Here is a 24,010-nt window from a genome sequence, read left to right as displayed (position 1 = left end):
ACTGTAGTTATAATGAAGAAAAACATGCTTCTGTCTTGCCGGTGGAAAATAGCAGATCTAGTAACGATAATCCATGGGAGCTACATTTAAAAAATTTGTGAAACGACAACGTTGCTTCTGAAGAGATTATGAACTGGGGACCAGAATACTTATTTGAACGTATTTACATATTTTGATTCGGAAGTTTCCTTGTAAAAATATTCACAGCAATTGGTGGACACTTTTTTTTTTTTTTTTACATACAACTCGGTTTCTCTCATTTACAACATAAATCATTTAATGTAACATTTGCAACCTTAGAAAGGCAGACATATTTAATCCAAGTCAGTTTATAAATTCCAATTTCACATGGATTAAAAACTGCAGATAAATTAAGTCACAATAATATCCTGTACATGCATTAAGGCTGGTGACTGCTAAAGTCTCTTGGGTATCTACAAACAGGAAATCACACACAGATTACTGGGTCTGAAGAGTGTCTACATCATTAAAAAAATCTTGCTTTTTTTTTTTTTTTGGTGATACAGATTTCAACAGTAACTCTGGAAAACTGTGAAAAATGTTATTTAAAAATATATATGTATATACTACTGCACAGTTTCAAAGATGTGATTCATAAATAATGTTGGCTGCACTGATTAATTTTGTAACAATTACTGCACTTCCAAGGTGATGCGAACACGCAGTGACTTATACTCAATGTTAGGCACTAGTAATATCCTTCAGGCATACTACAGTTTTATGTTAGCTGTATTGTACATATATATTTTTAAATGTATGCATTTTTATACAAACTGTGTATATTATGTATGAGATGTCAGAAATGTACACATCACTGTTATATAATACACACATCATTGTTTTACATACTAGGGTAAGTTTTAGTGCAGAAAATCTCATTGCATTCCATTCTGGGTGTTCGATCTAGTACACAATTTGTCAACTCTTCAGATTATTTTTCCAGTACATTCTTCTTTAGATAGTGGGTCCAAGTTTCCATTTGCAATTTGAAAGTTTCCAGAAATATCTGTTTTAACCAAACCTCTCTTTCCAGGCACAATCCTGCACATAAGTCTGATCTGTGTAGAGAGTAGTAACAAATCCCAAATTTTGATCAGGAATATATTGGGGTTACTTTCTTTCAAAGATAACTCTAACATTGTGTTAAAGGAAGGCATCCACTCAGGTCATGGAAGGATAAGGTCAGTTGAACTCAGTGTTTAACTTCTGAGGAAATAATAAGTCTTCAAATAGAAAAAAATGATCATAGACATTATATGTTTAAATGGGAGAATCTTTAGAAGAACATACATGAAACTGTGAGCAGTGGTTGTCTTCGGGGGTATGGGACTTACTACTTTCTACTTTATACATTTGCTGTATTGTTTGAATCTTTACAATGAGCATGTATTACTTTTATAATCCAAAAACACAAGAAAGGTATTTCTACTTTGAACAAAGCTAAATAAAAGGAACAAGTTATGAATGACTTTCAAGGACAACAATCAGAAAATGGTTCCTTACCAAAATCATGTATGCCAAAGTGAACGAAAACTGCTGCCCTCACATGGTCTATGATGAGATCAAAGACAGGGAGAGGACCTGCATGCTCTGACCATCTCCAAAATGACCAGTTCCAAGTTTTGTTGGGAAACACGAGCCTCCTAAGTGCTAATAAAAATGCTGGGGCATAATCAGCCAGGGGCCACCTGTGTGTTTACATGGGGTTTTGTGGGTGCTTACCCATGTAGCTCCCACAAGACCTGTGACTTTAAGGATGGGCAGGGCCAGAAAGTGACCCAGGGAAGCACAATGGACTCTCAGGTTCATCATCCCTTTACGTGAGAATTTCAACATTTCGTCAGAATTCAGCAAGAGGAAGTAGAATAAGCCTCAGTCCTCAAAAAAAAAAAAAATCCAAAATTTCCTAAATTATGCTCAAATTTCTAACATACTGTGGGATCACGAACTCTGCCAATGACTAGTGAAAGGGATGTGAGGAGCACCGCAGCTGGATAAATGGAAAGTAGAAATACTGGTAATATTTCCAGATGGTCCAAGGCCAAAGCCAAATGCAAATTTCACAAATCTTTCAGTGGCTTCATTTCCCTTTGAACCCTTCATTTAAAACTCATCTCAAGTCACTGAAGTTGTTCAATCATTTTGAATCAGTGCTTAGAAGTACAACAATCTTATTTCCCGCCTACAGGTCAGGTGACCAAATGGTAACATGACAACCAAACCAGTAAGAGCATCAGGGAAAGCATATCACTATCCATTATAAATGTTTTGTGCCACTGTCACCTTGGAAAACAGAGTGTTCCACATCCTGCATCACCTATCTTTTTCAGACCATCCTGGTGCAATTCTGTTGAGTGAGAGGCTTCAAGGACATTATTTTTGTTTTTAAGGATATGGCAAGGCATAATATCTTCCTTTCTAAGAATTTTGCTTTTTACCAGTATTTTTATAACTGAGTTTATTTAACAAGAAGACTAAATCTAGGGCACGATAAGAGACTATAAAAAGAAGTAAGTTTCAGACAAAAACTGTAAACAAGACGTCAAAAAACTAAAATGTAAACTTCATTAAAAAAAAAAAAAAGAAAGCAGAATCAAGGGCAAGATGTAAACATACCAGGTACTGGGGATGTAGGCATGATGTTCTGGTTGTTGCTACCCCAAACAGATTTGCGGTCCTTACAAAGATAACTTACCCTGCGCAGTAAGCAGCTTGCTAACCAAAGCCTGAAATGTATCCCCTAGATCGAAATGCAACAAAGGCCTGCGTTCTGCACGAAGAGTGAGAGGATCAGACAGTCTTGTGTTAGCAAATAGTTCTCAGCTTGATAAGCAGCAGATACAGACTCCTAGTGAAGAGACATTCTAGGTAATGTCCTAATTTGGCCAAGAAAATTTGTAAGAAAGCTATCGTGGAGAAAAAAAGACTTGAAAAATATTGGCTGACAAATGCCATGTGGCTCTATGGCCACCGTGTCACAGTGGCAGGAAGAAACAACACATGTGCTGGGTGGGCTGGTTGTTGCACGTGCAGAAGGTTGCAGTTCTTGACTGTGCTCTGAGCACAGCTGTCTTTTAATGTCAGTTAGCTTTCAAAGACACTGACTTTTTACCAAATTCCAGTGCCATTTTCATATTCTTTGGGGGGAAGGGCAGGGAAGGCCTGTGGGATTTGATCCGTTTGCTTATGACGCGTTTAGTTGAGAATAAAGTTGGATGGGAGAGGTGGGTATTAGACAAAAGGCAAGGTATTTGGTAACATGCAATCTAGTAAACGTCCAGCACAAAAATAACTGACTTCTTTTCATTATTCAATTACCCATTAATACACACAATCAAAAATTAATTGGGGAATAGTATATTAATACTGAAAGTAATCAATAATATAAGAACTAAGGTTCATCTTAACTGGCAGTCAAGCTTTTGGTGTGCTGTATTGCACCTGGTTAACTAACCCATGAGATTTTGGTTGAATGTTCTAAGAAGTCATGGTTTAGCTTTGAAATAGAAAGTGTGTGTGTGTGTGATTTTGTGTGCGTGTGTGTGTGTAAGTGTATATTCTCTTAAGTAGAAACCTCTGATCTCTTTGTCTAGCTTGGGTTTGTGGAAACTAGACAAAGAAAATGCCTACGGTTCTAAAGAGCCATATATCTTACACACATACAGGCAACTTCTTTTACACCCACACGTACAAACACACATGCCCTGGGAAAAGACCATTGTTCGATGCTGAGGAAATATTCACCGCGGTTTGAGAAATGCTGTGGCTGGGAACTTCAGTGGCGCAGTGTCCAGAGACATCGAGCCATCCACGGAGATGAGAGCACAGTCCGGCTCATGGCCAAGGTCCCTATGACAGGTGGGTGCTGTTCCGCAGCCAGTGCAGACCCTGCTGGGAGTACTGGACCAGGTGCTCCATGCTGCTGTGCAGGGTGACAGGCCCCATGAGCAAATCCAGGTCATTGAAGAATTCTAGGGGACAGAAAGAGTCGTTTTAGTGATGCGCATGCTAAGCGTGCCACCCTGAGAGACCTGAGTGACTTAAGAAAAATATCCCATTCATTGCCTTTATATACATCAAGCATTCTCTAGTCCATTGTGCAACTTTAGCATTCAACTGAACAGAACTCCCAGGTGGAGAACTCATCCTATATCCAAATAATTCTATTGGCCATTTCTCATTTAAATGGATAACATTTACTGAGCCAAAAAGCAAAGAACATTTACTTCCTCAGACTGCATTGTCGTACATTAATGCTTCCTACCCTGGGTGTGGGTTGTGGCTCTGTTGCCCTAACTGTACTCAGCAAGTGCTGAACCCCTGGAGTGAGAGCAAGGGAGGAGGCTCCAGGTCCCTGGGGGCAAATCAGGGACAGGTTCTGAAAAATCCTACCGAGGTCACCTTCTAGTTCTGGGACATTCTTTCATTAAATATTGATCACGTGCCAGGTCACTGTGCTGGGTGCAGGGAGGTAGAGGTTGGGGAGTATACCAAGGAGAATAATGTGTAGGCTCTGCTCTCTAGAGATCACAGTATAGTGGCTGATACAGACAAATTCATATGGCTCTTATGCTGTCATAACTGGATCACTGAATAACACTCCTTGAAAGTAAGTCTCTGGGAGAAGTTTCTCAGAGGTGCTCGTGTACATGCTGATCCTGCTGGAGAAGGCAAGGGAGAGGTTAGAGAAGACTCCCAGTTGGCCGGGAGGATAGCCAAGGCAGGAATCTAGGAGCAGAAGAGGGGAGGAGGAGCAGGTCCAGGAAACAATGCCGACTTTGCACTGGACATGCAGCATTGAGCCCCTGGGTACGAGATATCCAGCAGCCAGCTGGCAGTGCCATCTGGAATGTGTCCTGCTCAGGGTCTCCCAAACTGGCCACGTCAATTTTTATATGTCCTGTCCCTTCTGTTTTGTCCACCTGTGATGCCTACTCTACTCCGTCTTTACCATGCAACTACTATTTGCTTTTCAAATCCCTGTCCCATGCCAGTTCCTCTCTCAAGCCTCTCCTGGTGGCCTCAATCCCCTGGCATTGACCTCCCTGGCATTCTCATTAGATTTTCATGCGCCACCTCTGGGATGCATGTTATGTGCTGTCTGGTTTTATTATCAGTTTCATGTATGCAGGCCCCATCTGCTTATCTATGCCATTAATTCCTCATCTCACTGTGGACATTCTGTTCTTGTCCTCAGAAGCCAATGCTATCATGGGAACAAAATTCACATTTAAAGGCTTGAAAGTGAGCTCAGATTTGCATTCTCACTGATATTGGAGGGAGAGTAGTAAATTGGCATAGTCTTTTGGGAGAAAGTTAATGATATGTGTCAAGATATGTAACAATACATACCTTAAAAGAGTCTATACCTTTGACCCCCAAATTCTCCCTCTTATGAAAATAACTAGAATATGAACAATGACTTATATGAAGATATTTATCATAACATTGTTTGCAATAATAGAAAAAATTTGAAGTGACATGTCCAACAAGAAGGGAATGGTTTTGAGAAATCATGATACTTTATGACTGCATAAGCACTATTATGACAGTCTTCTAGAACCATCATAAAAGATGTTTCTTTTTTTTAAATTTTTTTAATTTATGATAGTCACAGAGAGAGAGAGAGAGAGAGGCAGAGACACAGGCAGAGGGAGAAGCAGGCTCCAAGCACCGGGAGCCCAATGTGGGATTCGATCCCAGGTCTCCAGGATCGCGCCCTGGGCCAAAGGCAGGCGCCAAACCGCTGCGCCACCCAGGGATCCCATAAAAGATGTTTCTGAACAAGTTCATGACATGGGAAAATGCCTGATACAATGTTAAATGGAAGCAGACAGGATATAAGACTGCATATGGGTTGCAATCTTATTTTGGTAAGAATCTTGCATATTTGGAGAAGACTAGAAGAAACTTCGGTAGAATGTTAACGGTAATTACTTCTTGGTGATAAGATTACTGATAATTAAAAAATGTTTTTCTCCGTAGTTTTCCATGTATTGCAAATTTAGCCACAGTAGACATGTGTCTGTCTTATAATCTGTGAAAACAAACCTTATTTAAACCTTATTTAAACAAACCTTATCTTCTCTTATTTAAAGAGAAAGAGAGCTTACTGCTACCTAGAAGACACTCTCTTTTCAGTCAGAAGTAGCTACCACTTACATAGCTAGGGACATTCATCCTCATTAATTAATCAGTCAATCAATTCATTCATTCGATGTTTCTGCTCCCCAGCTGTGTTCTAGGCCCTGTAGGTTTTGGGAACAGCAAGCTGAATAGAACGTGACCCCTAGCTTCAAGGAGCTCACTGTCTCAAGGGAAAAGCGTACATGTATATATCTATATCTGTATTGACATCATCTTTATGTATCTGTATTTTTTTGTAAAGATTTTATTTATTTATTCGTGAGACACACACACACACACACACACACACAGAGAGAGAGAGAGAGAGAGGGGCAGAGACACAGGGAGAGGGAGAAGCAGGCTCTTCACTGGGAGCCTGATGCGGGACTCAATCCCTGGATCCAGGCTCATGCCTTGAGCCAAAGGCAGATGCTCAACCACCGAGCCACCCAGGCATCCCCTATGTATCTGTATTATATCTATTTCCATATCTACCTCCATCTCTAATCTCCCACAGTCAAGATTAAGGTCAGTCAAGGTACAGGAGGCCCTGAGTGAGGGGGAGAGGTCAGGAAAATTTTCTCACAGTAGGTGACAATTCCTACTATGTCTTCTCTGGTAAATGATGAAAACTTGCTCAGTGATGCCCAGGGTCAGGCCGGCTCCCTGAGCTGTGGTAGAACCCTGCACACACCCCCTAGAGGCACACACACCTCTGTTTTCCTTGGCCAGGTTGTCTGCCATCTCCCAGTAGTCATAGCTGTGGAGAATGCTGTTGGTGATGCTGACGTGATTGGCTGCCATCTGGTGGATGCGCTGTGGGATGCTGACGATGGTTGAAGGGGACAGGGTGCTGGCGTTGGAGAGGCTCCCTTGAGATCCCACGGAGCTGGTTGGGGAGGGGTTGGGAGACATAGGGGATGGGGTTCCAGTGCTCCTGTTAGGGGAGAGAGTAGAAAAAACAAGAGTGGGGAGGTTGGTACCAGGGGAGGTAGAACAGGCCCCCAGGGTAAGCAAAGCAGCACATGGCCCAGCATCATGCAGTGTCTCATTTATCACCTTTCCTTTGGAGAAATGAACTTACTTTCCACTGGCTCCCCATGGAGATGGGGCTTGGGCAGCTTTAGATGAATTCTGCAGGAAAATAAAAACGTTGTCAGTGACTACCATCTGTCTGAGTTTAAACAGCTGACAGTTACATGTTCTCAGGTGACCGTTGGGAGAAGTAATGGCAGAGACTGCAGATAAAGTGAAGACTCACAGAAACTGGATCTGGGAAGCTGAAATCACTAGGCGACTGGTCTTTTTTCTGGAAGCTGGGGGCGGGGGGCAGTTGCATGGCCTGTTGGGTTCCACGGGGGGCTAAAATGGACAACTCGCCCCACAGCCTGGGTTTTCATCCACTGAATTCTATGTACCAAATTAAATCATAATCCTGAGGGTCTGTTGAATCCTGAACCAGCCTAAATTTTTTCAACTAGCTTAGTTTTCTTGAAAAGGAAAAAAGAGTGGGAGTCCCCCCCCCACCACTACACTTACTGAGACCACCTTATATTTAAATATAGGGCATATCTGCAGAAACCACTGACATACATTTAATGCCTGAAAAGACATGAGACACCAAATCCTATTGTTTTGACTTACAAGGCTTAAAAATTTCTCTTAAAAGAAATTGCTGTTGAACTTTTCTAAAAGAACAGATTAAAATATATGTCCTTACTGGAGCATTCAAAAACTGGTTTATCTGAATATTTTGATTTAGGATGCTATATAATACATGAGCCAGTTGTTTGCATCAGGCATTGAAAAGAAGTTTTGCCTATGGCAAGGGAAGTTGCTAAATGTACAGACAGATTTCTACTCTGAAAGCCTGATCATGTGTTCTTGCACATAAGTTTAAGGTATTTTTAAATTATTAATAGTCTTTATGATACTGATGTGAATTTGCCCGTCCAGAGACAAGAAAACAGCTTGAGCCTGGTTCCCCAGAGACAAGGTGTTTCTTTTGGTTAAAAAGGACTTTATGAAGTGGTGAATGGTTTTTAGTTTTTAGTGGAGGTGTTACCAAAATGGTAAGAAATGGCCTAGCAGGTGGCAATTCTGCAATTGCCTTCAGGCCTCTTCTACTACCAAGGAAGCCCTGTGACTGTGAAAACACACATGGGGAGCAGGTCTTTTTTTTTTTTTTTTTTCCAAAAGTAGCTCTATATTGATAAAACACATTCTTTGTGGACAAATTCTCATTGTTACCTGAAGGTTTCATAATCCCTGAACTTTTTCTTTTAAAGATTTAATTAATTAACTTAGAGATCAAGAGGAGAGGGAGCAGGAGAGGGAGAAGGGAGGGAGAGAATCCTAAGCCGACTCCATGCTCAGTGCGGAGTCTGAGGTGGGCCCCAATTCCATGACCCTGAGATCATGACCTTGAGCCCAAATCAAGATTTGGACACTCAACTGAGCCACCCAGATGCCCCCATAATCTCTAAACTTTAAATACCATTTAAATGGCTTTTCTTAAATGTTTTTTTTAAATAAAGATTTTATTTATTTGTTCATGAGAGACACAGATTGAGAGGCAGAGACATAGGCAGAGGGAGAAACAGGCTTCCTGCAGGAAGCCTGATGTGGGACTTAATCCTGGGACTCCAGGATCACGCCCTGGGCCAAAGGCAGATGCTCAACCCCTGAGCCACTCAGGCATCCCCTTAAATAGCTTTTAATTAAGGGTAACAACCAGTGATCCCTGGAGGGGAAACTGATGTTTGTATTCTCTGTCTATTTGGTACATATTCATGGATGGCACACATACACGCTAAGAACTTCTTGTATGCCTTAAAAGTTCTGTTATAACCTCCATGGCTTACAGAGTTCAGAGTCCTTTTTATTCAAGCTTTTTAATTTTTTTGGTACTGTAATAATGCTCTTCAGCATTAGCTCTTAGATTCTGACATTTTAGAAACTACTTCTCTTGACCTTGGGCCTCCAAAGTAAAGGAATAGGCTTAGTGTCTGTTCTTGTCATTATGACACAGAATGGTCAATATGTTAAAAACAGTCATACCCTGCCTTAGAACCTGGTTATTCCATATGTATGACCAGGAAGGAGGTCGCACAGAGCCCCTGGAACCTCCAACATAGCCTGGTCATCAGAAATGATCTCTAAGGTATGGAGGTTGGGGGTTAAAGGATCTAAAATGATGGTGTGTATCTGACAAAGGGTTGGTAGAGGTGAAAATGGTATAATTTCTTGTTTCTATAGACAAATGGACAGCAAAGAGGCCTAGAAATCTCAAATGCATTATAACTTCATGTCTGCTTCACAAGTACAGCAGGGAAGGCTTTCTTTTTTCTCATTCTCCCAGTGAAAATGATTTCACTTCCTGAGATAGGGAGAAGAGCCTGGTTTCCAATTCTACCCTTATCTTTACCCACTGCTGTTGTCCTAGTGCCTCTGAGTTCCAACGAGCCATTTCTTATCACTTCAAACAACACGCTTATTAAAAACTAAATTAGCTACTGAAGGGAGCTACCCGGAAGTCCTAAGTTGTTACTTCTGAGAGGAAGAAGCTCTAAGCGAACATGAGGAATTTGTTAGCTATAAAGAATTTCCTAGGACACTCGAGTGGGTAATTGGATCTTTTTTCTCTTGAGGCCATGGACATACGAAGACACAAGGCAGGAAGACGAATCAGGCAGGCTCTCAAGGCCATTCTCTGAGCCTTGAACACCACGAGAATATCATAAAGGGGGTTACTATTGACATCAGAGTGTTCCTGTATTCCTCCCAAAGCCATTGAGTCTGCCAGGCTCCTAGAAAATGTCCTTGACCACTGGATCCAAGCAGCAATGTCACCCATTAACCAGACAATACCTTGAAATAGTCAATAAGTGCTTTGGAATACTTCACAGCATGGTCCCTTTTGAGTCGAAACATCCGCCAGTACAGGAGAGCCAGGCAGCGGTAACTGTGGCAGAAAGAGAGAAATGGGCCCCGGGGAGTGTAAGTGTGTCCTCTGCCAACAAAACTTACACAAAACTCTTTTTGTTCTAAGGCACTCCATATTTATATCAGGATTACGTATATGAAATATTGTTATGCTTATGTTTATGTCTGTCGAGTATCTGTATTGCCATGTGTTCAAAAGATCTAATTCTAAAGTTCAAGGAGTTACCCCACAAGTGTATGTACCACTAGATGGTGGCTTTAGCACTTCTTTCTTGGGGCCAAGGGAGGCCATTTTCTTCTTCCACCACTAGAGGACAGTCTCTCTCCATGGGAGGAGTGAGGGAGAACTAGCTCACAGCTTTCACGGAGACGGGGAGTCTCCAGGCAGAGCCACCTTCCTTACTCTGATTCCCCACTGGCGCCCCAGACTTCTGCAGTGTTGGCTTTGCTGAAAGAATAGCTCCTCCACCTGTTTGTATTCTCTTCACTTTTAAACTACTGGACTCTGAGTAGTTCAAATAAAGAAACAGATACGAACATCTTATAAACAAGAGGAACTCAGTGCTGAGAGTAGTTATTATTTTATTTTATATTATTTATAATATATCGGTATTCTATCTTACATAATATTAAGTATTAATCATCATTAATTTGTTAATCCTAATACGGAATTTTCAGTTTGAAAAGAGTACAGAAAGTACTTCCTGAGACATACTCTCTTTGCGTTGATGCTCTTTGGTCATAATTATTTGCTAATAACTCAGATCTGGTGCTGACATGCTGGAATGCCAACATGCCAACTACAACTTAATAGTCTCTTTTGAGCACATAAAACTGCAGATGATGTAAAAGTACCCGAGGACCCTCTCTTTTGTGTATGTTGCTGCTATTTCCTTTGAGACTTGATTCTCTGACTTGCAGATCAGGTTCTAGAGTAGGGGATGAACCACTAGAGAGCTAAAAATGTTGGATTTCTATAGATAGGTGTCAAGTCATTTGGGAGAATGGGGTGAAGTGTCCCAAGGAGATGTAACGAGGAAGATTATTATACTCACATAATCTGTACCATTGTAATCATTACAGATATAGAAAACATCTATTACATGATGGTGAACAGTTTAAAAGAAATGCTTCTATTATCACAGTGTAATGAACTGTTCCTTAGTTTGATATGTTGAGAACTTTTGCACATCATCTTGATTCAGTCATACTAATCCCACATATAAGGAGGCAAATGCATTATTTTGATCGTGTCTAACGTGTTAAACACAAGAGAAATGACATTTGGCACAACTCACATTCAAATGATTAAAACACACGCCTACCTGATTTTAAAATTGTGCACGCATGCAGGTGCACACATGTATGCATGCACACACGCACATGCACACACACAGAGAAACTACTATCCTTGTGTAATGGACCTGTTGATTCTCAATCACTGTGAATTCACATCATGCATGAAATAGTGTGGGCTCTCCCTGGCCACCATTAGAACTGCATATGGTTTTGCACATCAGAAGTCACTAGAAAAATGTATGCATTTCAGTACCTTGTTTGCCAATGAACATATAGCAAGGCTGAGGGAGCTATTTTAAGCTTTCTCATTATCATTCACTCACCATAATGCAGCCAGTTGTTTGTCCTCTGGTGTGGCATTGGGGCCTGAATGAGTTTTTAGTCTCATAGCATACCTAGGGGGAAAAAAGGAAAACCAAAGAATTTTTTTTTAAATTTATGATAGTCACAGAGAGAGAGAGAGGCAGAGACACAGGCAGAGGTAGAAGCAGGCTCCATGCACCAGGAGCCCGATGTGGGATTCAATCCCGGGTCTCCAGGATCGCGCCCTGGGCCAAAGGCAGGTGCCAAACCTCTGCGCCACCCAGGGATCCCCCAAAGAAATTTTTTAAAAAAGCTTTCTTATTAACAATAGAACATCTTCGGTGATTGAAGTTCTCTTTGCTTAATACTTAGTTTTTCACAGCACTTGCTATTCTTTTTTTTTTTTTTTTTTGGCTTCCTTCCTTCCTTTCTTTCTTTTTATTTAGAGAGGGGGAGTGTGGAGAGGGAGAATCTCTAGCCGACTCCACGCTGAGCATGGAGCCTAATGTGAGGCTTGATATCACAACCCTGAGATCATGACCTGAGCTGAAATCAAGACTTGGGATGCACAATCAACTGAGCCACCCAGGTGCCCCCCTGTTAATTCTTTCTTAAAAGCTAGCTGATGCTGCCCCATTTCCCCTAAGCACTATATTACTAGGACAGCTAGAACAAAATGACTTTTATGGCCCTCTAGGTACTTACTGCTCCAAGTTCAAATGCTACAGATCGTTGAGAGTGATACCAGTTCAAGCATTATCTAGGTGTATGGTGACACATCCATTTTTCTAATTTGGACTTATGGCTGAATGACTAACAAGATGGAATGAAGTTCAATCCTTCTAAACTAATTTCCAGAAAAATATTCACTTCCTATATTCAGATGAATGCTTGGATTTTACCCTTTTCACTGTTCATGAACTCTTACTTTGATGGCTGTGTAAATGTCCTAGGCGCATAACTAGTGGCTCTTATGAACTTTACTTAATAGCACTTATTTCTCTAAACCAAGGGGACTATGGTCATTCCATTCTCTCAGTAACATACCAAGTTACTTGTAGACTCTGGGAGAGAGCTCAGACAGAGGTGAAATGATCAGAAAGTCCTGGGTTCAAATCCAAGTTCAGCCTCAATTTCTTTACCGATAAAATAAGACTAATACTGCTGATCATATAGCATTGTTGTATGGAGAGTATTGGTCAAGGTCATTGTAAGTTGCTAAAAAAAATGATACTGTTATTATACTAGCTCCACAGCATGCAGATTTGTAGTGTCTTTGAATATATCTCCACGCATAGTTTTTCTAGTGGTTGCTCTGAGTATTTACAATATACATGAATGTGCCTTACCATAATTCACTGGTGTTAACACGTTTCACTTTGAGTGAAGCATGGAGACTTTATTTCCCTTTAAGTCCCTTTACTTTATTCACTTTTCAAAAACATTGTCTTGAGTATCAGCTGGTGATATGATTCTTGTTTTGATCATTGAGTATGATTTGTGAAACTCATGAGGAGGATAGTTTATTGCATGTTTTTGTACTCTGTTCTTCCATTGTTCTTCCTTCCTTTCTGATGCTCCAAGATTCCTTCATTTGTCATCTCCTTTCAGTTTGAGGAACTTCTTCTAGCTAATCCTCATAGTTTAAAAACAACTTTGTTTTTCTTAGTTTGAGAATATTTTTATTTCCTTTTCTTTCCTGTATAATGATGTTTCACTGAATCTAAAATTCAGTTTGATGGGTTTTTCTTTCAACACTTGAAAAATGTCATGCCACTCTCTTCCATCCTCCATGGTTTCAGATGAGAAGTCTGCTGTCATATGAACTGGTGCTCCTTTATAAGTAATGCATCATTTCTCTCCAGCTGTCTTCAGGATTCATGTTTGTTTGTTTTTAGTTTTCAGAAACATAGTGCTGATGTGTCTTGTCATGCATTTCTTTGGGTTTATTCTACTTGGGTTTTTCTCAGCTTCTTGTACCTGCATATTTATGTTTTTGCCAAATTTGGCAAATTTCAGCCATTACTTCTTCAAATATTCTTTTAATTCCATTCACTTCCACTCCTGAGACTCCAATGATACACACGTTGGATCTTTTGTCAGTGTGCTTGAGGCTCGTGGGGCCCATTTTTTTTTCAGTTTATTTTCTCTTTGTTAATCAGATTGGATACATTCCATTTTCTGTTCTCAAGTTCACTAATTCTATCCTCTGTCATTCTGTTGGAGAAGATCTTCAAAAAGCGGTGACTGCCAATTGACCTGTGAGCTGGACCTGGGTGAACAGAGGCTCCTCACCTTCCTTGTTCTTGAAATGTGGGTTCTGGGCAGCCCGGGTGGCTCAGCAGTTTAAGTGCTGCCTTCAGCTCAGAGCCTGATCCTGGAGACCTGGGATTGAGTCCCGCATCAGGCTCCCTGTGTGGAGCCTGCTTCTCCCTCTGCCTGTGTCTCTCTGCCTCTCTCTCTCTCTCTCTGTGTCTCTCATGAGTAAATAAATGAAAAAAACTTAAAAAAAAAATAAATGTGGGTTCTACTTGCCTCTTCTGCTCCCAGAGGCTACTCCAAGGACAGAGCCTTGAGACAGTAAATACAGTGTTGAGAATATCTGCCTAGTAGACTTGGCTAAACCCAGTTAAGGCCCCTATGTAAACTTTAAGATTTGGTGTGTGCGTGAGTGGATCCATTCACCTTGTGGCCACCCAAGTAAGTTCTCTTTGCTTATTAAACCTGCCACCTAGGAACATGGAGTGGTCTGCCCTTTTCCCCTCATGTCTCCTTCCCCCTTTATCTACAAGGGAGCAGTTTCAGATTACATTTGGGAAGCTCCTGATGCAGTGTTATGAACTAACACATCTCCACTCTGCTATTGAGCCTATCCAGTGAGATTTTTGTTACTGTTATATTTTTCATTTCTGTAATTTACATTCAATTCTTTAAAAAAATAACATTTCTTTGCTGAGATTTTTTATTTTTTGTTTCTTTCAAGAGAATTTATCAATTTGTTGAAGCATTTTTGTGATGGCTGCTTTAAAATACTATCAGATAATTCCAACCTTTGATTCATCTTGGCGATTGGTGTCAAATGGTTGTCTTTTCTCATTTCTTACTGCCGTTTTCTTATTCAGTTGTGATTTCTGGTTTCTTGGTATGATAAGTGAGTTTCTACTGTAACTTGAATATTTGGCTATTATGTTAGGAGACTCTGGGTCCTATCTAAATCTTTTATTTTAAAAGGAAGCTGCCTTGTTCAGGTTTAGCAGGCAAGTCCTGGCCTACTTCTGGGTTGTACTTCCAATTACAATTTAATTTTTAGAGTGCTTGTGGTACCATTTTGATTTGTGATGCTTGGTATCCTTTGAGGAGAAAGGAATTCTCCTGCCTATGGTGACAAAGAGGGCATCCTGAGCTGGACAGTCATGGTGAGATCCCCCTTGCCAGTGCTCTCAGCCCCCACTGTCTCTCAGTGGGGGAGGAGAGTCTTAAGTCTGGCAGGCAACATGCCTAGATTTATGTGGTGAATTAATGCTATTTTCTAATTCGGATAAAATAATTTCTTTTGTCTTAGTTTTCTTAGTAGTTTAAGGGATTCTATTCAGTCTGAATTATCTAGAAGATAGATTGTGTTCTCCATCATGCAATGATACTTGCATTAGTGAATACATTTGAGTCCTAACTCTGGTGAAGAGCAGGTGTAGCACATCAGCACCTCCAGGTGTATTTGACTGGCATCAGGCTTTCATTGTTGTTTGCTTATTTGTCTTTTAAAATTTGAATGTCTTAAAGGGGGCCAGGCCCACTCCAGTTTGCCATAAGACCTCTGACTTATTTGTTCATTCAAATATTTATTGAGCACGTATCATGTTCCAGGAACTATCCTAGGGATTAAGGATACATCAATAAATAAATCAGAACCCCTCCCCTCAACTTCTCTGTGTTGGAGAATTCTAGGACACATCACTTCTTTTGTGTGCCTATCGAGGGTCACTATTTTCTTACCCGTCTGTGGGTCCCTCAGTCTGTGCCTTACTCTGAGGAAGGAATGGGAGAATCTAGGATCTCTTAGAGTAATTTTAAGTATTTTATTGTGGTGATTTCTTTTGTTCGCTGACAAAAATAGCATACAATGTAAGAAAACAGTATGAAGGAATCCAATAATACACGGATATAGTAGGGATATTTTAATAAGAAAAATGACTGGGCAGTGTTGACTTTCAAAACATTCTTAAGAGGTACTTTTTAAAGATGATGTATTCTCTGATGCTGGGGTGACAGTTTCAAAGGCTAGAAATTACTTACTGAAGGAGAGTGGTATAAAATACCTCATTGTATCCTTGGGCCAATAAAGATCAAAAAGGTTATAACCGAAGATGACTAGAAATCTTCCATCTGGACTGACGGGGCATGCTAAAACATTTAATCTTAGGTTGCAAAGAATTCCAGAATTAGGAAAGTCTCTTAAAGTTAGTTTTGGGGAAGAATAATTTCACATATGGGTATTATATATTATCTCAAGCAGTTGAACTAACTAGAGACATAAACTATATGACAAGGTTCTCAGTATGGTTCATGGATGAGATTCCCTTAATGGTTCATTAAAAAGGCATTAAAGATGTGCCTTTCTGGGTCTCTGTGATGGAAGACAAGAGTCTCCCATCCAACTCCTTGATGGGGGCATGTCAGAAACTCTACTTCTACTCACATTACATGTCTCAACCCAGGTGGGGGATGGTGCTCCCAGTCAGGTCTAAGAATAAAACATCAGTACCTGTTGAGACAGCATCTCATAGGAGAGAATTTCCTTTCCTAAAATCCCCCCGAATGTTCTTTCCTCTCATCAAATACTCCTGAATCATTTACTGATGGAGTTAGGATTTTTATTATACTAAACTGAATCATATTTTTTAAAAAACAGCATAAAGGTGAAATTAGTTCAAAATCTGCCACTTCCCAGCTGGGTGATGTAGGCATGTCACATTTCACTTGGACTCAGCTTCCTTTCTCCAGCAATCAGGGGTGAGAGGAGCTCTCCTGCTCAGTCATAAAGAGAGAAAAGGAGGCAGGGTGTGTGAAAGTGCCTTGCAAAACCTTACATTCTTCCTTGTGGGAATGAACAGGAGTTCTTGGTAGCTGACATACATCCTCATCCCCTCCACTTCCCCAACAAGACACAGTGCTTACCTGATGAGCTCTACTGTTTCCGAATACATTGTATAAGGAGATTTGGATTCCATTGGGCCTTGTTCCATTGCATTTCCACACTCAATAAATGACAAAGCTGCTTCAGCATAGTTCAAAGCCTTTCCAAACTTTTCCACCTGATCAACAGAGTTAATACAGTGTCTTTCTTAAGTATATTTCTTTAAATGGCATTGTTACATAGTTTATATGCTTTATTTGAGAAACCTGACATTTGAGTCCCCAAATCCTGTGACTGAAGCTGAGAGAAGAAAGAAACAGGATGCTTCCTTCTCTAGTTATTTTCGCAAATTGCTACTGGTTCAAAGTGAGTGAACAGTTACATACAGAAATGTACCAAAGCCATACAATAGCTGCCAATCAGAATTGGTCAGAACTACATGGTTGCTCTAATTTCTTTTTCTTCCTAACCCCTAATTGCTTGGCAGCTTCCCTCCTTTTTCCTCCATGCTATGCTAAATAAAAAATGATTTGGGAGGATTATCTCAAGTTGTCTAAATTTATGTTAATTTCCCCCCATGTCAGTGAGGATAACTGAGAATTGGCTTCATATTTTTAGACTCTCATAAATCTGAACTCACACATCAAGGCAACCATATATTGTTACTCTCTGTGATAATTACATATTCTAAATTTGGATCGTATCATCTTCCCGGTTTTCACATATTCATTCATCAACCAAAAGAGAATTACACAAAGACTACTGATCTAGGTCCTGCCTCTGAAAACAATTTTCATTCATAATGGATACCTTAGAAAACGTCAATGTAGAGCAAAACTCTCTCTCTTTGGCAAATCAAGTTTTAAAATTTTTAAAAAAGATTTTATTTGTTTATTTGACAGAGAGAGAGAAAGAGAGCACAAGCAGGAGGAGTGGCAGAGGGAGGGGAAGAAGTAGGCTCCCCACTGAGCAGGGAGCCCAATGCAGGGCTCAATCCCAGGACCTGAGATCATGACCTGAGCCAAAGGCAGACACTTAACTAACTGAGCCACCCAGGTGCCCTAGCAAATCAAGTTTTTAAACAGTTTATAACCCTAATAGGCTATAGAGAGATATTTCTTGACAGCGCTTTCAGATCAAGGAGGTCACTTCATTCAAGAAGTATTTTCTACAGCACCTAGTTCTGTGCAGTACGCATTTGAGACATGAAACTCCTTCCAGGAACACAGAATGCACCTAGAGAGAGAAAATGTGCACCCACAAGATAGTTCAAAGTGCAAGGCAATCAGTGATTAACAGAATACAAAACCAAGAGTCCAATGCTAAGAGATGGTAGGAAGGGAGTAAGTCATGGGGCTGCAGATTGGCTGGGGAGGCCTCAGGGAGGAGACCTGAAAATGAGAATGGGAAGGAATGGTATAATTTGGCTGGATTTGGGGAGGAAGCTGAAGGTGTGAGTAGCTGTGAGTGTGTGTGCGTGAGGCTCTGCTGCGGCACAGGCACAGGCCCGCTGGCTGGCACGAGTGATGTGTGCTCGGAGACCAGGAAAGCACCAGCCTGGCTGCCGCAGCATGTTGATAGGAAAGGTCAGCTTCTGGTAACCTGACACCGAAGGAACAATCCTTGGAAAGCCTTGGATGATCCAGGCAGAAATTTTCATTCTGCTTTAAAATATGGTGTTCTTTTCCAATAGTGACTATGGCATCAGCTTTTTTGGGTGACCAGAGCTTTCCATCAGACTGTGGGGTGGTAAGGACAAGAACCATACCTTCCATTTCCCTTGTCTATTTTCTGATAACTCTGTTTATTTCCCCCTGCACACTGGTGTACCGAGGCAGAGATTTTCATACAAATAAATGTCTGATGGGCAACACTGGTAGCACTGGGAGAGGGGTATGCTATGATCTGAGTACCTTCAGCCCTAGAATACTACCCTGAAGGTCATTTGAAATGCCTTATTCATCTCTGGCACCCTCAGCTCAGGAATGCTGGAGAGGAACAGAACAGAAATTACTAGGTAGGAAGAGTCTCTTTGGATGAGATCTTAAGATGGAACAATCATGTTATCTCCTTTAGAAAAAACCAGAAGTTTTCTATTTCTTGCTTGGAAGAGTCAAGCTTTCCAAAACAGGAGATTTTCCAAGTAAGAAAAGTTATTATTATTATTTTTCAAAACATCAAATCATGGTGACTTTTGGGTCTTATGAGCTGCATAATAGTTTCTGTGTTGTACAGTTTCAGAGGAAGTATTAATTTTGGCAGATACACAGGCAGAACATGAGTCTTTTTGCAAAAGGACTTGATCCTGGGACCAAGCCAAGGGTTGGCCAGGCTAACAAGAAAGAAAAATGCAAACCTAGATTTTTTTTTTTTAAAGGAACAAAATACTACCACCCACTGACTCCATTGCCTCTAGTTACTATTCAGACCTTAGAACTAAATTGAAATATTCATTTATCCGGGACTTTCTCCCAGTCAGACATTATTGGTTGAAGTCATAATTTATTGGGCTATGAGCACTTGATTATATAAACATTTCTCCATTTAACAGACCCAGCCATCCTTGTAATAGATTTTATAATTACCCCAGCTATATTGCCCCAGTGATGAAGCTGCAGTACAAACATAATTTGGAGGAACATATCTGGAAAGAAAAGGGTCTTACCATTGCATCTGCTTTATGCTTCATCCGTTTAGCTTCTTGCATAAAATAGTCTGCACTGCGTGGCCTACAGGAGAGAATATTAAATGTCATTATTGTGTAAGTGCAGGATCTTTGGAAAATATTCTTCCCTTTTGCTCAAACTTGAATCACAGTTTTCAAAGTCGGTTTAATATGGAATCAAGCATTTTTACATTCCCAAATTACTGCCTATCTGTAAAATATCATAATTCCTTTTCTCTTACATTAGCTATTCAAAACACACTCAATATCTGCAGATAGTCTACATCTACAATGATTTTAATTGGGTTCCCCAGTGGTTAATTTGTGAATTAGATTTCTTATTGCATGGCTGAGGAAACAAAAAAACCTTATTTTACATGAAATTTGTATACAATAATTCCTTTTTACTGTAAAGATCATAAATATACCTCATAATAACTGTATAGATATGTATGGGTGAGTATACTTATGTATTCTTAGGAAAGTACATGTCGTTTATATGCATAAATGGCACCTATAGTTGTATCTATCTATATATAATTATTTTAAGGCTTCACAGTGCAACATGAAAAGAGGTAATACTGTATCATTATATTCCAATTATAATGAAGTTAATTGTAAAGTGATGTCTACCTTGTAACAATTCAAAGTAGCATGTATTCTCCAGAGTTCTGATTAGCTGGCTGGTAAACATTAACAGCAGACATGTGCATTATTGAAACAATAGCCCCTGCCAGCACTAACTCTGCTGGGAGATGAAAGTAATTCATACAGAGACCAATCTGAGTGTGTGTAATGACCCCAAGTTACGCAAAGCTACTCAGCAGACAGTACCTTTAAATGCTTAGTCTGATAGATTTTTAAAAATCTACATACCGTAGATATCATTAGCCCAAGCTTTTTATATTATGGGTCTTTATGTAATCAATAAACTTGATCTATTCATGAATATCCAATATAAGCCAGGACTCCTCCAATGAGTTAAGAGGTAAGAAGTGATGTTAATCACGGACTGACTCACCTATTGTGACTCACTTATTCTGAACTCTCTTCTTTCAGATTCTAATGGGTCTTTTTCCTTACTTCAATATTAGGGGTCAGAGCATCCTTTTATCCAAAGAGGTCAAAATGCTTGGAAAAACCATGTGTACCATGATAATGACATTGCAGTCCCAAACTTCTATCCTCATTTTAATGGTTTTAATCAACCAAGCAAATAAACAAACCAGGAGCATAACAAATAATTAGTTTCGAGTATAAATCATGGAGGCAAGAAAAAGACCTTGGTTTTCTGTCTTTGAATTTCCCCCTAAAATATTCTATTCCTGTGGTAATGTGCTGAGAATATTTTACTTTTCCAATAAGGAGATAAGGAACATAGCTGCAGAATTTCCTTAATGCGTAATATTAAACTCCCCATCTTTGGTTCATCATCCCTCTATCATTCTTACTGCCACTCCGGCCTGAAACCTTCCATTCATCTCTTTAGGTCTTTGTGGCAGGTGGGACCTGAGGTTTCCTTTAGAGGAAGGTCTTGCTCCTACTGGCTCTGCTTCCTCTAGGTCATTTCCTAGATGTTCACACATCTTCCATTTGAATGGGTTTTGGGTGCCTTTGCATATGGTATTCCCTTCTTTGTCCACACATTGACCTTTGAACACCTTTTGGATATTGGTCTTGGATTCCAAGTCTGACAGTTTACATTTTTATTGTTACTGTCTTTGTTTTTTAATGGATTTTATTTTTCAGAGCAGTCTTAGGTTCACAACAAAATTGAATGGCAAGTATAGAGAGTTTAGAGAGTTGTCATATACCTTCTGCCCCTCTCTCCCCAGCCTCCCTTACATACCTTAACATCCCTCACCAGAGTGGCACATTTGTTACAACTGATGAACCTACACTGACACATCATTATCCCCCAAATCCAGAGTTACATTAGGGTTCACTTCTGGTGTTGTATATTCTGTAAGGTTTAACAAATGTATATTGACATTTATCTACCATTGTAGTATCATAGAGCAGAGTTTCATTGCCCTAAAAATCCTTTAGATTATTTTTTGTTCATCTTTTTGCTAAATGTCCAGCATGGAATACCAGATTCTACCTCTGGTCCAGACCCAGACCTGACTCCTGAGCTTCAGAGGAGTTCCCAGAGCCTATCTGCTCAGGAGAGGAGTTCCAGTATCTTCATCCATTCCTCTTCCCTGTTATCAGATGCTGTGACTGCATCCTCCTTGTAAACATCCTTTCTTTTCTTGGTTAGCACATCCACTACCCAAACCTAGGCTTTCATCACCTTTCTTGGTTTCTCATTTTGATCTGCTCCAACCTGTCCTGAGCTTTAACCCTTGACCAGTGTTCGTAAAACATGGCTTTCATTATGTCACCATCCTACTTACAGGCCTAAAATCAATCTCCAGATCCCACAGGATCAAATCTCAGTTCAGGCCCCCAGTGATCTTGCCTAGCCTCCTTATTGGTATCAGTTAGTCACCAAGGCTTTGAACCACAGCCTGGGGTGGCTTCCTCACTGTGTTGTTCACATGCCATCTCTGTCTTAAAACCTCTCTGCTCCTCCCTTTCCTCTCACCTGGAACACCCTGCTCACTGCACATACAGTGAATGCCTTCTATGAGCCAAATGTTACCTCTCCCTCAAATTCTTATGCTGTGGGGCCTTGCTTGTGAACTCTGGTCCACACTTACCCCTGTCCTTCCTCGATGCACCTTCTTCTTTACACTATACTTCTAGGCATTTAATTATCTTCTGAGCTCTAGGGCTACCATCCTTGCACGTGGACAGCTCTGTAGCTGGTACATTTCCAGCAGGGAATATGCCATGGACATCTTTGATCATCCCCACCCTATGGTTTTAGGCACATGGTAGAAGGTACATGAACCCCCCTTGAATAGCACTGAATTCATTTTGAGCTTAGAAGAGAGTGGTGGCTTCGGATGGGGTGCAGCATCACAGCCAATAAGCCAGAGAACGTCTCCATGGCAACTTGAAATTCTCCACATCATTATCCACTCCACACTCTAGTATATGAGTTTGGTCAATTTTTTCTTGCCCGGTTCTGTAGACCTTGCCACTAACAGATCATCATTTCAAATGCATTCGTTTTCATGAAAGGATTCTCCTGGCAATCAGCTATGGCATCTGAGTTTTAACTAGCCTTCTAAGTTACCGTTAGGGATGGCAGTGTCTAATTCCTCATATATGTTTCTTGATCAACATTGTTTTATTTTTAAACAATTTTTATTTAATTTCTGATTAATATTTTTAATTTTTAATTTTTTGGTTTAAATTCAATTTGCCAGCTTATAGTGTAACACCCTCAACATTGTTTTCATCTACAGCATGTAAACGTATTTTTAAAATTTGATATGGAGGTTGAGTTACAAACTCTCAAAATACTGTACGGGGGTAAGTAACACATCTAATTTTCTGACTGTATCATAGCAGCTGACACTAACCTGAGATGATAGGAAAAAATGTACCATCCGGAGGCCATTTACAAACACATTAGTTAGAATTCTCATATTCGCATGTAATGGAGGGCTCACTATACTGAGTCACTGCAGATTGCCTGATGATTGGCTCATTTTCTCTTTTCAGGTGATTTCTAGTGCCACGCTCCTAGATCAGAACATCACTCAGGCAATGGGGCCAACTGGACGCCACTGAAGACTAGCCAGCAGCACAGTGGATGCATGCTATCATGAAGGCATCACTCTGACAGCAATGTACAAGTCAGGAGGAATGCAGAACTGTTGTCGCTACTGTGGCAGTTACACACTGTGACTTGGCCAAGGTACTACAATAAAGTCTAATTATTTCGGTGTTCAAACAGACTTGTGATCTAATCTAATTTTTTTTTTTTACATGAAAAGCCTAAGGTCTTCATTTTTCATTTAGATAATAACATTCCTCATATTGTTTTTTCACAGTGATGGTAATTTTATGATGATACATGAATAAACCTAATACAAGTTCAATTAAACATCATACATGTAACTAACTGTGTATCTTGGGTGCTTCGGAAATGGGGCTCGTGAGTGATCTTTTTAAAAGCCAAGGCTTAGCCATGTGTATCTTTGTTGTAAGAGCTCTCTGTAACAACAGCAAAGAAAAAACATCTGAACACTTGATCCAAATAGAATGTTTTCTTTCTTCTCCTCACCCTCCCACTGCCCCACCTAAACACGCAGCCTTAGTTCTGAGCAGCCACAGGGTTTGAGCTACCCCGATATTTCTTCTGGCAGAGGAGTATTAAAGCAACCTTGCTTTTTGTTCTGCTCCGTGGCTGGGATCGAGTTGAATGGTCTCCCATGGAGAGGCTGGCAGCCTCTTTCTGTAATTCCTACCTCAGTGAAATGTGCGCCCCCCACCCCCTTCCCCAGCAGAGCCGCCTGTTTTGTGAAAACTGGCAGGGATGGGAGCTCAATGTGTTTGAACAAACAGGTTCCTTGGCACAGCAGAAATCTGGATAATTTTCTTAGGGAAGTTGAAGTCCA

The 24,010-nt window shown here is 40.4% G+C and overlaps 1 protein-coding gene across 4 annotated transcripts in view; it reads right to left on the bottom strand.

Moving 5' to 3' along the window:
* Positions 1–254: 254 nt before the first annotated feature.
* The window catches only part of AFF3 (AF4/FMR2 family member 3), a 564,761-nt gene continuing 541,005 nt past the window's right edge, over positions 255–24,010 (bottom strand). For all 4 annotated transcript variants that reach the window (XM_041757150.1, XM_041757149.1, XM_041757151.1 and 1 more), the window contains 7 exons: positions 19,494–19,557; positions 16,870–17,006; positions 11,715–11,786; positions 10,018–10,111; positions 7,232–7,281; positions 6,861–7,084; positions 255–3,992 (listed from right to left, as the gene is read on the bottom strand). In XM_041757150.1, the coding sequence (XP_041613084.1) occupies positions 3,871–3,992; positions 6,861–7,084; positions 7,232–7,281; positions 10,018–10,111; positions 11,715–11,786; positions 16,870–17,006; positions 19,494–19,557 (763 nt within the window). In that variant the 3' untranslated portion in view covers positions 255–3,870. The remainder of the gene's footprint in view (positions 3,993–6,860; positions 7,085–7,231; positions 7,282–10,017; positions 10,112–11,714; positions 11,787–16,869; positions 17,007–19,493; positions 19,558–24,010) is intronic.

Source organism: Vulpes lagopus, chromosome 5, assembly GCF_018345385.1.
Source record: "Vulpes lagopus strain Blue_001 chromosome 5, ASM1834538v1, whole genome shotgun sequence".
NCBI lineage: Eukaryota > Metazoa > Chordata > Mammalia > Carnivora > Canidae > Vulpes > Vulpes lagopus.
Note: the sequence above shows the minus strand (reverse complement) of the source record. Positions and strands in the feature narration are given on the sequence as shown.